Source organism: Musa acuminata, chromosome BXJ1-5 (assembly GCF_036884655.1).
Source record: "Musa acuminata AAA Group cultivar baxijiao chromosome BXJ1-5, Cavendish_Baxijiao_AAA, whole genome shotgun sequence".
NCBI lineage: Eukaryota > Viridiplantae > Streptophyta > Magnoliopsida > Zingiberales > Musaceae > Musa > Musa acuminata.
This window is the reverse complement of record NC_088331.1, coordinates 38,403,940-38,420,912: the sequence shown is the minus strand read 5'-3', so window position 1 is coordinate 38,420,912 and position 16,973 is coordinate 38,403,940. Positions and strand designations below refer to the sequence as shown.

At 45.3% G+C, this 16,973-nt stretch overlaps 2 protein-coding genes across 2 annotated transcripts; one reads left to right on the top strand and one right to left on the bottom strand.

Moving 5' to 3' along the window:
• Positions 1-63: 63 nt before the first annotated feature.
• Positions 64-2,653, bottom strand: LOC135674198 (transcription factor MYC2-like). The gene has a single exon (XM_065183800.1). The coding sequence runs from the start codon at positions 2,429-2,431 to the stop codon at positions 359-361; it is 2,073 nt and encodes a 690-aa protein (XP_065039872.1). The 5' UTR covers positions 2,432-2,653; the 3' UTR covers positions 64-358.
• A 3,297-nt stretch (positions 2,654-5,950) lies between these two features.
• LOC135674197 (WEB family protein At4g27595, chloroplastic-like) lies at positions 5,951-9,883 on the top strand. The gene is made up of 3 exons (XM_065183799.1): positions 5,951-6,243; positions 6,700-6,904; positions 6,999-9,883. The coding sequence occupies exons 1-3, from the start codon at positions 6,224-6,226 to the stop codon at positions 9,747-9,749; spliced, it is 2,976 nt and encodes a 991-aa protein (XP_065039871.1). The 5' UTR covers positions 5,951-6,223; the 3' UTR covers positions 9,750-9,883.
• The last annotated feature ends 7,090 nt before the right edge of the window (positions 9,884-16,973 follow it).

Below are 16,973 nucleotides of genomic sequence, written 5' to 3'. Positions count from 1 at the left end.
CCTGCGAGATCTAAAATGAAGCAAGCCACGTTTCACATGAAACAAGATCCAGAAGGCCATCTCTGATCCGAGAAAAGCTGCAGCAGAAGACATGCAACATAGGTATATATACATCGACAGAGACATAGCACCACCTTCCTTGCGTACAAATACCGACCTTCCTGGCCGCAGCTCCGTCTCACTTTTGAGAAACTTACTGCAACCCTAAGGAGTAGACATGACAACTTCCACAGTTCCGTTTATATATCAGTAGAGATGACACAGAATTCGGCACATAAACTACGAACTCCGGCCGGCCACAAGTAAACGCAGGCTGAGCCAGCAATCCTCGCCAAAACTGTCCTCGCTCTCAGCAGACTTATCTGCTGAATGGTGGTGTCTCGGCAACCAGTCTAGAGTAAAGGGCGGCATTGAGCTGCTCCTGCGTGTACACCCTGCTCGACATCTGCACCGTTGCCTGCTGGATCATGAGGTCCTTAACCACGGACACGCTTGCGTAATGCACTTCGAGATCGAGGTCCTGCAATGCAGCCATCAGCCTTGCGGCTGGGTGATTCCGTTTTTGACTCTGCAATCGGATCATGGCCTCCGATCCCAGTAACTTGACGTCGATTTCCACCCCATGGCATCCCTTCATCATCTTGACGTCGTATCGAGGCGGCGGCGCTGGGCGGGCAGGGGCGGATTCGCGCTCCTTCTTGATGATCTCCATTTGTGACTGCAGCTCCTCCTTGTCGGCTTCCGAAGCTTGAAGCTTTGACCGGAGCTCGTTGATGTATGAGACGGCATCACCCAGGAGAGAGGCTTTGTCCATCTTGGACACGTTGGGCACTACCGCACGCAGCGCATAGAACCTCTGATTGAGCTTCTCACGGCGCTGCCGCTCGGCTTCTACATGGTTCAGAGGCTCCTCACGACCGTTGGCAGGCTTACGGCCCCGCTTCCTCGGTCGCTTCTCCGGTTCCACCACCCGGATGCTCTCCACCTCGCGCACCGACGCCTCCAGGTCCGACTGATCTGAATCAGCACCATCGAGGACACCGCCGCCACAGGAAGACTTCAGTTGGCTATTGGAGGGCGGCCTTGTGGGAGCCGACGAGAACGAGAGCATCCCCTCATCGTTGTTGCTCACCATGGATGTCGTCCCCGTGGATTTGCTGTTCTTCTTGTCGTCTGCCACAGCGGCGGCTTGGTGGTGGGAGAAGACGCTGCCGGTGACAGGGACCGGCGAGGAATTCCTCTTGCCGCCGGCGAAATTTAGGATGTCCCCCGACTCCGGCTTGACCGAGTGGAAAGCCACGGAGCCGTTCGAGGCGAACCCGGAGAAATTTAACTCTTTGGAGAAGAAGGGTTGGCTCTGCGGTTTACTGCCGCTACTCTGATGCTGCGGATGATGGATCTGTTGCTGGTGGCCGTAGAGGGCTTTTTGGATCTCCATAGAAGAAGCAGGGTTTTCGATGTGGACAGTGGAGCTAGGGTTGCTTTCGAGTTGGATCGGGAGTTTTGTGACGGAGATGTCGGCGGCGGCCGGGGCAGGGGAGACGGAGTCCTTGATCTCGACCATGGAGGGTTCTGTTAGCCACAGAATCGACGGATCCGTCTCTCCCTGGTCTGCAGCGGGGGTCGCAGCTGCAGATTGCGGCGCGATCAAGGATGCGGCAGCAGTGGAGGGCGAATCCGGGGAGCCGAAATTGAAGAGGACGCGGATCTTGCCCATGATCTCGGGGCTGTGGAGGATCACGTCGGTGGATCCGAGCTCGAGCACGCCGGACCCGACGGGGGCGCAGACCATGGTCTGGATACCGAACAGCTGGGCCTGGCGGGCGCGCTCGCAAGGCGCGGCAGCTAGATGGTCGCAGCCGGCAACCCAGGAAGGGGCGCCGGCGTAGAGAGCCTGGCCGGGCAGGCCGTCGCCGTTGACGAAGGACTGGGTCATGGAGACGAGGAAGAACCACTCGGTGTCAGTGACCTCCTCCTCGACGGTCTCGTCCTGAGCCGAGGACCCGCCGCCGGAGATGAGCGAGTTGAGCTCCCGCAGAACGCGCTTGCGGTGCTTCTGCTCGGCAGCAGAGGCGGCGCTGGCGGCCCGCTGCTTCCGCTTGTCCTCCTCGCAACCCTTGTAATAGCCGTCGCCCCACCCAAGGAAAGACGCCCCGGAGGCGGCGTCCACCGACGACTGCCAGAATATGCCGTACGTCCAGTTCTCCCCCGCCCCATCGATCAGGGTCTGCAGCCGCTGCTGGAGCGTCTCCTGGTTGAAGTACGCCGTCGGAGGCGGAGCGGGAGTGGGAAGGCCGATGAGGGCCCTCCCCGGGTCCGAGGCTGTGGGAAGGGGTGGGGTGGACGGAGTAGGAGTAGCCGCCCACGGGAAGCCCTGGAGATCGGTGAAGGCCTCCATCATGGAGGCATTATCATCTGCCCACAGGTTCATCCTCTTCTCGATCGATCACCGAAGGCGGTCCGCCTCCTGCGCATGAACCGGATCCCTCTGTTCCTGTCACCCACCGTGCGCGCGAGAGAGAGCAGAGCAGGGAGCTTGGCAGCTACCGTTGACAGAGCAAGGAAGAAGGCGTGGAAAGAGGGCGTAAAGGCGCAGAAGAGGAAGGTAAGCGGAGTGGTAGGGGGGAGAAAGATGGAGACGCACACGCAAAAGAATGGTCTGGTGGTGGGTCCATTTCACGTGTGTGCGCTTTTGTTTGCACTTCAATCGTACAGTTCCATTCACTGTGGATGTTTCCATGCCTCCTCAATGCTTCCACTGCTCTTCTTTCTTACCTTTATTTATTTTTCTTAAGCTTCATTGATTTCCCTTATATAAGCAATTAATCAATTACGAAAAGCCTTTTTTTTTAAATTCATTTTCTTTTGCGAAATTAGTCTATTTTAATGCAGTTTGTTTAACCTGCTCATGACTACCAAACTAACTGTGGTGAAGTCACAACAGCAAGCGGGTGACGAGCGAGACTGGCGGGTTTGTTTGACCGCTGATTCGTCGCACGTGCCAAATGGAGCCGATAACCTCTCGCGGGGGATCACAGGCGCACAAAGGTATCAATCAAAGCCGCACGAATATTTAAGTGGGCCGCCACCGTCCACGGCCTCATTTCTATGGTTCCATTTGATGGAAACTGAAAGGTGGGGGTTCCATTAGCATTGGATGTGGTGTAGGGAGCGACACGTTACGTTATAGTCGCTGGGTGTTCGTTTGTCCTTATCGTCACGTGGCGGAAGCCCATGGCCATGTGATAAGGTTGGCTCGGCCATTCTTTTTATTTATTTATTTATTTATGTATTTTATTGGACGACAGGACGGACGCATCAGTGCCACATGATCTCATTAATGTGATTGATTCACTTTAAAGATGCTTAACAATGTGGTACGGCGCGCATATATATATATATATATATATATACACATGATTAACTATGGTATCACGTGAGTTATATTAGTCATCACATGATTCATACCCCTCCCAAGTCAACTCTACGACCTTTGACTTGTTTTTTCTCAATAGATGTGTGCTAGTTTTCTGGCTGGTGAGTTCAATTTATACGTGTGCTATCTGATTCATAGTTCAAAGTTTCTAAACATCTAACAAAAAAAGAGTTTACCCTGAGGCCGCAGAAACAACTAATACAAATTATTTGTAGGTAAACGTTGAGATAAAATAAAAAGCAAATAGAGAGTTGGTTGGTGTGACAGCTCTAAAATTCTTTTTTTTTAATTATTAATATAGGGCGATTTTTTAGAAAATATTAATATCTTAGGTTTTTTAAATAATATTTTAATTTAAAAATATCTAAAATATTCTTCAAAAGTTTTTTCACCAATTTTTTTCGTCTGGTTTTTTTAACCCATGTTTAGTGTTTTTATTATAATATTTTTTATTAACCTTTATAGTATTTTCAGTACATCTTATATAATATTATATTTTTAGTCTTTTGATTAGTTTGACTGACATTAGAAGTCTATTTAGATTATTTATATTTTTCTGTTATAATGATTAAATATCATAATAGGTCAAAAAAATTGTAATATATCAAAACAAGATAAAAATTTTTAAGAATAATTTAGATATTTTTAATTTAAAAAATATTATTTGAAAAAAAATAATTAAATATTAATTAAATTTTTTAAATGTAGATATTTTCTGGAAAAATCGTCCAATAATATATATTCGGCGTGTCTGAACGGGTGATAAGTCCAACGACGCACGCAGTTTTGAGGTACAAGAAGTCGGCAACATTACGACGACCAGCCGCCTGACGTGTGACTTGTCGCGTAGCTCTCTGTTGCCCTATGGCGACGCTTTTAGTCTTTACCCCGACGCCTACCTATCAAGGCTTTGAATGAAGCCCAAAGGCGGTGGGTCACACGCGGGCAGTGCGACGCACAGGGGGTGAGGAAGTACCGCAGCTCCACATATGCCTGGTGGATACCACCATGTGCAGCCGGCATCGCGGCGTGGGCACAGACGCCGCGTGGAGCACGTGATTGTCGAACGACTTCAATCATCGTCCGTCAATGGCGTCGGAGCGACTGAGCCGTGAGACACGTGTACACGCGCCATCATGAGAGTGGAGGAAACAGGTGGCATGGTGGGATCCACACGGATGGAGAGCAATGGTCGAGCCACGTGAGAGAGACACCACAGTGTCGATATCCTCGGCCAGAGGGAGAAGGGTGAGATCTGGTCCGGCACAATGAATGAATCCCTCTGGGCTTGTTGTGTCTTTTTGTTCGTGGCACTCGCAGCAGCAGCAGCAGCAGCGGCGGCGATGTGCGTTTACCCGTACCCAAGGCTGCACCCTAGCGGCGCTCGCATCCAAGACTGGGCCATGGAACAAGGAACCCGATTCTAAATGCAGCCGGAAGTGGGCCGGTGTCAAACACGGGCTCGTTAGGTATCTCTGCGTGTGTTTGTCTTCTTCTTTCATCCTTTCTTCCACTTTAGATAACCACAGGCTCCGTGTCGTGCATCTCATAGGCGATGCCATTTGGGCATGTGGAAATAAATATCGACAGGAACTCAGCAGAACAGTGGTCAAGCTGACTTCGAAGTGGAGGGTAGTCGCTGTCCGAAGACACCAAGAGTTCGACGGAGTAAGGGCGAATGGGAAATGGGGCCAATTTATTGGGCTGAAGAAACTGAGACGAGGGCAAACTGTGACGCAACTGTCGCTCCACCTACTCGTTCCCCTCAGTGGTTAAAGCAACAGAGAAGCTTTCGGTCCGTGCCGTGACGAAGTCTGCGCTTCCGTCTTTATTGCTCTGGACGCAGCGGAAGGGACTGCCAAAAGCAGATAGTGGACGACGGACAGTTCGGAGGTGGAGGTGGAGGTGGAGGTGGATGTGGACAGATAACAGAGCCAGCCATTTGTCGAAGCACACTTCAATTTGGTCTTTCGCGCCACGCAAGTCAACTCCGTACCTTAACCTTTTACTCTCTTGCATTCATGGCGCCCTGCTTTATCTTCAATGACAAGCATCGCAGAGATTAGGGTTCCTTCCTGTTACGAAATCAGGTCGTTCATGTCCTCAGCTGTGTTCGTTGTATGGCCTTAAATAAGCCTTAATTGCCAACAGAGTGAGCGACAGTAGGAGAGATTGAAGCATCACTTCGTATGGACAGTAACTCTTCACTTCTTTCTATCGAAATGGCAGCAGTTGAATCCACTTGAGGCAGTCTGCAATGTTATTTATATGATAGTTAATCGAACTGGGAGACAGACATGTAATCATCATAATTCCCGATCGAGACGCCAGAAGAACAAGTACGAAGGTCCAAGTGGCCAAGTTCTAATGTATTTTTTGAGGTCAACCACGAGTCTCGTTGCTGCAGAGAGCAAAATCTGGTGACAGATTTGCTTCACGCACAGACCTAACTAGAGAGAGAGAGAGAGAGAGAGAGAGAGAGAGTATAGGCATGAATAAATATGAAGGTGAGACAGTTCCTTTCAACACTCCTACATATATTTTGCTGAAAACTGCGGTTGCAGTTTTGGTGTCAGAGAAAGACGAGTCGTGAGAAAGAGTAATCTTTTGCAGAACCCAACTGCTATAATTGCTCGAATCCTCCTCCTCCTCCTCCTTCTTCTTCTTCTTCTTGGCCAAAAGCGTCCCCTTTCCCAAACTCCAAAACCCTCTCCAATATCTCGACCTGTCGGCATTCCCTCTTTCTTCCACTTCCACCTCGCTGCTGCTCTTCTCGGGCCGCCAACGATGCTGTCCTCCAAATCCAAGTAAGTACCCTGTTCTCCCCAGATCTCAGGTGGGCGAATCTTGCCTCCCTCCAATTTTGCCCTCAAGATGTAATCTTTTGGTCCATTCCGTCTCTTTTATCGCTTGAAATGCGTGTGAAAAGTTAGTAACCTGCGGTGTTGCGTTGATTCCGTTCGGCCTTCGTGCTCTACTCCTTCACTCCTAGTTCCAACATGCGGGGTTATTGGGCTTGATCCGGTCGTCAAGTTCCTATCTTTTTCGTCGAGTTTGGATTAAATATGCACTCTGTTCTCTCACTCGTGTAGTCTCGATCTGATTGTGAATTATGGGACTATGCCCTGAGGGTTGCTATCACTCTCGTTTTTCTTGCATTTCAATCTGATCTAGGGTTAAATTTGTTTGGCATTGCTGATCTTTGTGCTACAATTGCTTGATTTGGTTGCTTAGAAGCTCTAAGATGCATACATTGTACACAGATCCGGATTATCTGAAGCTTCTGTTAGCAAAGGCACACCAGCAACTCCTAGGGCTGGTAAATCCGGAAGGGGTGGATCTACCAAGACAGATCCGTTTTCGCCTTCACCTCAGCAGCCATCACGCGCTTCCATCGATCGATCACCGAAGTCAGTTGAATCTAGGCCTACCATCGAGCACCGTTCGCCTAAGATCACCACTTCTGATGTAAGACACTGGAGTCCCTTGGTATGATTCAGCTACCCTCTCTCTCTCTGAAGAATAACTTGGTGTCTTGGATTTTTTTCGGTTTTAATTGCAGAAGCAACCACGCTCGGTCAAGGGATTGGAGTTGCAGACACAGCTGAGTGCGGCTCAGGAGGATCTGAAGAAGGCAAAAGAGCAGTTGGCATCTGTTGAGAAGGAGAAGAGCCGAATTCTTGAGGAATTAAAATTATCAAAGAAATCCGCCAATGAGGCGAACGACAAGCTTCAAGATGCGCTTGTTGCACAGAGGATAGCAGAAGAAGCTTCAGAGATTGACAAGTTCCGGGCAGATGAGTTGGAGCAGGCTGGGATCGATGCTGCACAGAAGAAGGAAGACGAATGGGAGGAGGAGTTTGAAATTGTTCGGAACCAGCATGCTTTTGATGTTGCGGCACTGCTTTCCACAACTCAGGAGCTCCAGAGGGTGAAGCAAGAACTGGCAATGACCACAGAGGCTAAGAACAGTGCCTTGGGCCATGCTGACGATGCGATGAAGATTGCTGAGATCAATGCAGACAAGGTGGAGCTCTTATCCAGGGAAGTTAGCCGCCTCAAAGCTTTGCTTGATTCAGCTGTGGAGGGTAAGAACACTGAAGCTTCAGAGCTAGCTGAGAAGGAAATGGACTTGAAAGCAATGTTAAACGTGGCTCGGGAGGACTTTAAGAAGTCAAATGAGCGATTGGTTTCTGCTAAAGCAGAGAAGACCCACATTCTCGAGGAATTAAAGGAAGCCAAGAGGTTGGCTGATGAAGCTAGTGAGCGACTCAAGGAGAATCTTTCGGCTCAAGAAAGAGCTGAGGAGGATTTGGAAGCTTACAAGATTCGTGCAAGCAATTTGGAGCAAGACAAAATCAGAAGTGCTCAGAAGAGAGAAGAAGAGTGGCGGACGAAGCTCGAAATTGTTGAAAACCAGCATGCCCTGAATGTTGCCAAATTACTTTCGACTACAGAGGAGCTCGAAAAGGTACAACATGAACTTAGAATGGCCATTGATGCAAAGAACACTGCCCTGATTCAGGCTAGTGAAGCAATGAAGAGTGCAGAAATTAATGCAGAGAAGCTGGAGCTTCTTTCGGGGGAAACCAGCCAGCTTAAAGCCTTGCTTGACTCCAAGTTGGAGTTAGATTTGGAGGTCTTTACATTGAAGAATGAGCTTGAGAAAGCAAAGGCTGCTGAAGAAAGGTTGGTAGAGATGGAAGCAACAATTGAGGGTCTTAGGATCGAGGTCATCGATTCAAAGAAGGCTGAATCAGATACTAGCTGTCTAATGGAGGAGTGGAAGAAGAAGACCGGGCTGTTAGAAGTTCAACTGGAGGAAGCAAATGAGCTGAGAAAAACCTCCTTGGAGACTCTTGCTTCTGTCATGAAACAGCTGGAGGATAACAATGCTGTCTTGCAGGACAAAGAACGTGAAGTAGCTGCTCTTGGAGCTCAGGTGGAATCTTTGAGGCTTGAGGTTGCTAGACGCACAACAGAACTCAACGAATCAAGTCAGCATCTTGGTGTAGCAGAACAAGAAGCAGCAGAGATGGGAAAGATGATTGCCGTTCTAAAATCTGAGCTTCAGATTGCAGAGGAAGCAAAAATTCATACTCTAAATAATGAGAAGGCGGCTATTTTAAATATGCAACAGTTGACAGAGGAGAGGAACAAATTGGAAAATGAACTGGATGCTGCTCGGTGCAAACTTGAGAAAGATCGGAAGGCAATGGATGGCTTGGCTTCAGCTTTGCATGAAGTATCGACAGAAGTGCGTGAAACACGAGAAAGGTTGTTAACTAAACAATCTGAGGTTGAGGATTGCCATGCTCAGATAGAGGAGTTGAAGGTGAGTATCAAGACAAATCAAAAAAGTTACGAGATAATCCAAGAGAAAGCGAAGCATGAGATAGTTAGTGTTCAAGATACTGCCGAAAGACTTGAAAAGGAAATTGGGAATTCGAGATCTGAGCTGGACTCGAAAGTGCTTCATTTTGTGAATTCTATTGAGAGATCAGAGGAGGAAATTACCACCATGAGGGCAGACATGGAGAAGATAACTGACTCATTGAAAGAAGCAGAACTCAGAGTAAGGGCTGCAAGAGAAGAGGAACTCCGAATGATGGATAAGCTTAAGCATTTGGAGTCTGAGGCAGGTTCCGCAAGCATAGACGCGGAAGAAGCGAAGGCTGAGAGTTTGCGACTGAAGGAGATGCTATTGGACAAGGAGAATGAGCTGCAAAGTATAAGTCAGGAGAACGATGACCTCAGAGTACGAGAAACTGCAGCCTTAGAGAAGGTCAAAGAACTATCTTTGTTAGTAGCTGAGGCCGCATCCAAGAAGCCCGAGCAAAATGGTGAAATATCAAGGAATTCAAAGCATTCTGACCTAACAGTCTCAGTTGATTCCTCAGAGGAAAATACAGGTGATGTGGGTGGAGCACAGAAAGCAAACTCAGAAGTAGCTTTGGAAAAGCTGGAAGAACATAGCAGCGATAAAGTGATAATGGAGGACGAGAAGACATATAATGGTGCTCTAGAAGAAGAAGAAGAAGAAACAGATCTGGAAGGTACAACATGGGAAAATTGCAAGACAATGGACAAGGATCTGTCAACAGAGAGGGAGCATGAGACCGAGTCCACATACGATGAATTGGACTTGAAGATGGATGTTGTTAGCTTGGATATCGCGAAAGGATTAACACCGGGCAATATTGAAATTGGAGCAACCTCGCCCAATAAGCAGCGGCAACAACAACAGCAAAAGAAAAAGAAGGCATTCATGCAGAGAGTTGGGAGCCTACTGAAAAAAAAGATCAACAAGTAAAGAAAGAGCTGCTGCTGGAATTATTTGTAATATAATTTGCATGATGGATGATGGCTTGTGATGATGCTTGTAATGTGTTTAGATCGTCTTGTCTAAAGATGTTATGTTACAGTGCTTGTATCAGAAATTGTTTACTTGTTTCTCCATAGAACCAACTCCTCTCACCTTTCGATATTGCACTGATTTAGTTCTTATGAAGGAGGACAGGTGAATGATGATGTGGATCGGTGCATATGTTAGAAGAATATGTACATGAACAACATCTAGTAGATAAGATTTCTCTAGCTATATGAAAAAATCTCTCTATCTTATTGAGGGAAATCATCTATTATGTTGAGGGTAATCCTCCCTCTTAATATGAATAAATAGGGAGAGAATAGTTTCAATGTAAAACAGCTTTCTTCTCTATTGTAGCATCGTTGTAGTTTTCTCCTCTACTGTAGTATCACTATAGCTTTTTCTCTTTCGTTGCGACTTCTTTCTCTATTACAATATTGCTATAGCTTTCTCCATTACTGTAGTTTTCTTCTCTATCGTAGTCGTCGTCGCAGTCGCAATAATAGCAGTAGCAGCAACGATATGCTCTTGCCCTACTCACGAAGGATCTCGTTCATAAATTATTTGCTTCATCGATCCAAGATTGATATCCTTGATAGGAGCATCATCTTATAGAAGCATGATAGCATGTAAGATTTTTCCAATTATATGAGGAAATCTCTTTGTTAGGATCAAGAGCACTAAGAGGGGGGGGGGTGAATTAGTGCAGCGGAAATTTTATAATAATTTAAAAAACAAAAAGCTGCGTTCGTTCAAAAACGATTATGATGCAAAAGCAAATTCTCAGTTTGTATCTAAGTGCAGTTTGCGTCTTAAGCGCAGATTGCGTCTAAGCGCAGTTTTGCGTCTAAGCGCAGATTGCGTCTAAGCACAGATTGCGTCTAAGTGCAGTTTTACGTCTAAACGTAGTTTTACGTCTAAACGCAGATTTACGTCTAAACGCAGTTTTACGTTTAAACGCAGTTTTACGTCTGAACGTAGTTTTACGTCTAAACGCAGATTTACGTCTAAACGCAGTTTTACGTTTAAACGCAGTTTTACGTCTAAACGCAGATTTGCGTCTAAACTTTGAAACTCGTTTGTATATTCGCAGAAGGCAGTATGCAGTTGAAATCAAGACGTAAACGTAAACTGAAATCTGATGATTGAGCGAAGAAAGCCGATTTACGTCCGAATGCAGTTTTACGTCTAAATGTTAAAACTCGTTCGTAAAATCGTAGAGGACAGATTGCAGTTATTAATAGGATTAAAATGCAAGCGTAAACTGCAAGGAAGCTCGTTCGTAAAAGCGCAGAAAACAGTTCTGCAGAATCAAACGTAAACGTAAACTGTAATGTACGAAAATGCGAGTTTACGTCTGAATCCAGATTTGGAAGAACAGCACTTAGAACTTGTTCGTGAAAGCGCAGAGAGCAGTAGTGATGAGGGAGGTTTGCAGTAATGATAAAGTGCTCGAAATTAAACGCAAACCAGAGATTTATAGTGGTTCGGTCAGCCTTGACCTACTCCACTTTTGGCTTCCTCCACCGATGAGGTTGCCGACGTCAACTAGCTGCCTTCCTTCAATGGGCGAAGGCCAAACTTCCCTCTTACAGTTTCTCTCCTTTTGACAGGCTTAGGAGACAACCTTTACAGACCTTTCTCTCCTCACTTTACAGTTGAACACTTGAAGAACAGAAGGAGGAGACTCAAGGATTTACAACACTTTTGAGCTCTTTAGAATCACAGAAAAGATCACAATTTCGGTATGGGTCTGTGCCTTTTCAGTGCTGAATGGGTGGGGTATTTATAGGCCCCAACCCAGTTCAAAATTCGAGCTCAAAACGATCAAATCGATCTAATCCCAGAATTTCTGGGATCAGGCGGTTGCACCTCTCGACTGGAGAGGTGGCACCGCCTGGCAGAGCTCGAAGACTGAGCTCTGCCGATTGCTTCTTCTCTGCCAGAGCTCGAAGACTGAGCTCGATGGTTGCATCACCTGGCAGAGCTCGAAGACTGAGCTTGGTGGTTGCATCACCTGGCAGAGCTCGAAATCTGAGCTCGGTGGTTGCATCACTTGGCAGAGCTCCAAACTGAGCTCAAGCTGATGCACCATTCTGCCATAGCTCGAAGACTGAGCTTGGTGAATTCATCACCTTGCAAAGCTCGAGACTGAGCTCAGGCTGATGCACCACTCTGCCAAAGCTCGAAGACTGAGCTTGGTGGTTGCATCGCCTGGCAGAGCTCGGAACTTGAGCTCTGGCGGTGCAACCTCTTGGCTGGAGCGGTTGCACCTCCCAGCCGTGCAGCCCTGGCGGTTGCACCTCCTGGCTGGGGCGGTTGCACCTCCCAGCCCCTCAGCCCAGGCGGTTGCACCTCCTGGCTGGGGCGGTTGCACCTCTCAACCCCTCAGCCCAGGCGGTTGCACCTCCTGGCTGGGGCGGTTGCACCTCCTGGTGCAATCAGGGTCCGAATGGTTCACTCCATTCGACCCACTTGAATCTTTTCAGGGGCCCAATTGCCCCAAGATTAAGCTAATGGGTTCACCTCCCATTTTCCTGCTTAATCATCGTGCTAACTACGATTATCTCTAAGACAACTTCTGCAGCTTGCTCCGATGCGTCAATCGCTTCTTCCGGCGAGTTTCCGGCCAACTTCCGTCGATCATCTGACAACCCTCGGTGATCCTTCTGCGGACATCCGGCATACTCCTGGACTTTGCGACGATCCACTTGGCGAGTTCCGACGAGCTTCGCTTGGCAAGATTCTGGACTTCTCGGATCTGTTCTCTCTGAACCTCCGACGACCGTCCGAACTTCCGTCGAACTCCCGAACTCCCAACGTGATCATGATCTTGACTCCGGGGCAACTCCTGCTGCTTGTCTTAATCTCATCGTAGTTAATCCTGCACACTTATCTCAACACATAGATTAGATAACAAATGACAATTGACTTCATCATCAAAATCCGAGATTCAACACTCTTTACTCTATTGAGAGAAATCCTTGAGGAAAATCCTCGCTCCTAATCTGTATAAATAGAAGAGGAACGTGTTAATACATTTAAGTTTTTTCAATAAAATTTTTTCAATAATTCTTTTTATTTTTTATTCTTTTCAATACTTTTCCTCTTATCATATTTTATTATCAAGACCTAACATTCAACATGACACAGTTGTAGCTTTTAGGAAAACAAAGGAAGCAGATCAGCCAAGATTAGTCACAGGCACATGGCAACTTGATGCCACCAATGGAAGGTTAAGTCAGAGATCTACTTTGGTCCTCTTTTGCACTCGCAAAAAGACGCGGGGAAAAGCTCGGGACATGTCGTTATAGTAATTCTTTTCTCCTCGGACATGCTTGGCTTTGGAGTTTTGTTGGGTCTGGGGATCAAACGCTCGCCCTTTCCTTTGAGACTCTCTTTCGCTGTGAATTCATGTGAGATGTCCAATTACTTTAGCTTTTCCCATCATGTGAGGCGTTCTGACATCTTTACTCAATCATGCAAACTGCTTTTTCTTTCCGGCACTGCATGCATGCATTCTTTGGCGTGGCGTTGTCCAAAGCATATGTTGGTACTTGCAAACCCTAGGAATCTTCCTACTGTATGCCTTGGAGAGACGAACAGGTAGGGCAGTACTGTGCCTACTTTTCCTGAAACTTTACTGTTCTAGGCTGCCGCAGGACTTACCCTGCACGAAAGACTAGTGACTCGAGGTCCTTGGAAAACCCCAGAAAACTCGCCCAAAGGAGGACCGACGGAAGGGGACCCCCTCTGTGTTGCATTATTTCGGATAGAATCTCACACACACTCACTCTCTCTCTCTCTCTCTCTCTCTCTCTCTCTCTCTCTCATATAGCCATAGCCTCCTAGACTTGGGTTGACGTGATTACAAAACCACAAGGTGGTGAAGTGATTACAAAACCACAAGGTGGTGAAAAGTCTCCAGAGATCAAGTGGTTGATGTCAACATGGCATGTGCTGCGATTAATGCTTCATCTTTGTAAGAACATGGTTTCCCAATGCGTATGTATCTCTTGTCCTTTCCATTCCATCACCAGTGTAGTTTTGGGTGAATTTGCTGACGAGCTTGGAGGATCTGTTGACAAATATATGCCTTCAAAATCATACATGAACAGCTAATCAGATGCCCAACAGGTAATTGAGCCTAATAAACCAAGCTAATCAAGGCTGGACGTATATGCTTATACATATATATTATTAAGCTCATTGCTACCGCCACCATTGGAAAACGAAAGAAGCCATGATTGGGGGGGAGGGGGGGGGACATGATGGACATGGACTAAAGCTGAAAGTTATAATCTTCTTTTTTTGTGGGGTAGACAAAGAGGTCATATCATGTGACTGTTAGCTCGGCAACGTGTTACAGAACAACAGATGATGGATGATGAAGGTTGCAATGTTTGTTTGGAAGGGTTGGAAACGTTCTTGAAACATGTCGGAGTTACGATTCTAAGCTGTTTGGTTGCCCCTTCTTATACGATTAATCTTTCACTTTGATCCCATGCAAAGAGTTCTTAAGATCACTTGTCATGCAAACACAGACACGCAACGCACTCTTCCTCTTATGCAAGTTTTCTGGTGTTGGAAACTCGATGCAAAATTCTTTGAATACTTGTTTTCATTAGTTTAAGCTGAGGATTGGGATTTTGATGTCGATTCTAAATGAAGAAGACCGATCGATCCAAGCGCTGCATTATTTGGGTGACGGAAGGAGGAAAGGTAGGACGCATGCAGTGGTTGCAAAGTTCATTTGCAATTAAGCAAACAACTCTTCACTCTTCTCACCGATCCAAATTGCTCCCTTCTATCTTATTATTAGTGTTGGGATTGATAAGTATTTTAAAATATTTTAAGTCAATATCCTACGAAGATAAGGAACACTAATACGTGTTGGGATTGATAAGTATTTTAAAATATTTTAAGTCAATATCCTATGAAAATAATAAACACTAGTTCGATATGTAGTTCTCATCAAAGAAAAAAATCGATTCATCTATAAATAGATTTTGGTGGGGGACGACGGGACCTAAAAAATATTTTAGGCGTTCTTAGGTTTCTTCTAAGGTATCCATAGAGGATGCTTTCTAAGTTGCAAATTCTTTAGGACCTATATGAAAGAAAATATAAGAAAATTATACTTGAGCGAAGATAATTTAAGGTCTTATAATTGATCTCACATAATAAAGAATTTTTTTATTTTTGTGGATGATATAGATAGGGTTAAGCTTGTAAAAAAAATTAGATATATTATTATTATTAATTCATAGATATTTTTAATTTTTTATTTTCCTCGCCCTCGCCAAGCGAGCAAATAGTGCATGAATTAAATCCATCCAATGATATGTGGTGAGAGATGTCACACATTTCTCCAAAGATGAGGCCAAACCTATCTTTGTCCATTGCTTTATTAAGTGAATTCAGCAGTGGGGAGAAAGAAAGAGATGTTTCACCAACAAAAACAATAAATAATGTTGCGTTATGGAAGCAAACAAATTTCCAAGAAAATGCTTTCTTTAGGTTAGAGAAGCATTAAGGATTGGCTGATAGCCCAACAATCCTCAGGCCCACAGCCCAATGGCAGTATATTTTGTTTGTAGGCTTAATGTAACATGTTAAATTAGGACTACATTATCTTATCATGTTTCTATTTATTTATTTAGTCGTCTCTACTACCTCATTTATCTATTTAAACTTAATTATAGCAATCATGACTTGATACGCGATAGTACATACATACAATAGAACGAAGAAAAATCAATAATCGTGTCATGTGGGCATCAGCCGAATATAAAATAAATACCAGTGGAATAGAACATCATTAAAAAAAATTCATCAAACCATAATAATCGAGGTCGGTTATTGTTCACCAAACGCTTATAAATTTCATTGAAGTATTATGTAGAACATAAGAGGGAGCACTCCCACTCAAACAAACACCCCTTAGCTATTTTGCCTCTCTTTTGACCAAGTCAAACTTGTTGTTTCATTATCATCGACATCCACTTACTTTATCATCAAACAACATAAAAACATCTTAAGTCTCTTCAAAAATATAACTTTAAACTTCACACTACCAATGCCTGTTTTCGGGTCAATAAAGAAGAACCAAACAATCCTTATCCTTAAAGGAGTTCAAACGCTTAACCGAAACCATCTGCATTGACTCCTCTATCCTCGAAGAGAGCTGAAAGGTGAATGAATCAGGTGTTGCCTTCAGCTCAGCAGCTAAAGTAGTCGAAGACTTCCCGAGTGAGCCTCGTGCCATCTTGATTCTAGAAATGCCGCCTGAGCCGATAGCAGGTCACAAGCAAAAGCAGATTTGCTCACGGCTGCTCCGGTGAAACCAATCTTCCGTAGTAAACCATCTACCTAATCCATTACGTACGCTTTTGGAACTCTCTGACTCTCTGAGCAAAGCACGGAACCTCGACGTCAAGCAGACCATTAAAAGCCAGTAAAAATAAATAAATATCTAATATATAGTAATTGTATGAGAACATCGAAATGTTACGGTCGCGAAGCTAGCAGACCATTTGATCGATGTATCAAGCTGATAAGAGTTTCATGTCGACTACATAAAGCCTATGATATTGTGGTGCTCGATGATATTCTACTTGGTAACAATCCATCTTATCTTATGATAAGTCTTTGGCTATGTGTCAGACTCCTTATCGATCCGCAACATGATCAACTCTTAGGGTAAGTCTTTGGTAAGATCCCCCCTTATTATAACATCTCACAAAGTCAACATTTCATACATAATAATGATGCTTCAAGAAGAAAGGTCAGTGGTAACATTTGATTGCACGCAATACAACAGTGCATAGATCGGAGAAAGCGATGATGAGTCATGATCTGTTAGGCTTCTACACCGGTGGATGGCTTACTGCTAAAGAAATCCATCTTACCTAATTGATAACTAATAATGGACCTTTTTGTTTCTTTATATGCCTGATATATATATATATATATATATATATATAATATTATATCATGCAGCAATTAATACTTTCATGACTTGACGCATAAAATCTAAATCAACACTGTCCTTCTCAGTAGCTGCTTCCTACTCCAACTAAACTAATCATCAAACTGTACAGAGTTCATGGTTTGCATTCGGATGCATGACTCCAGAAGAATTCTGACAGGCACATAGACACTCCG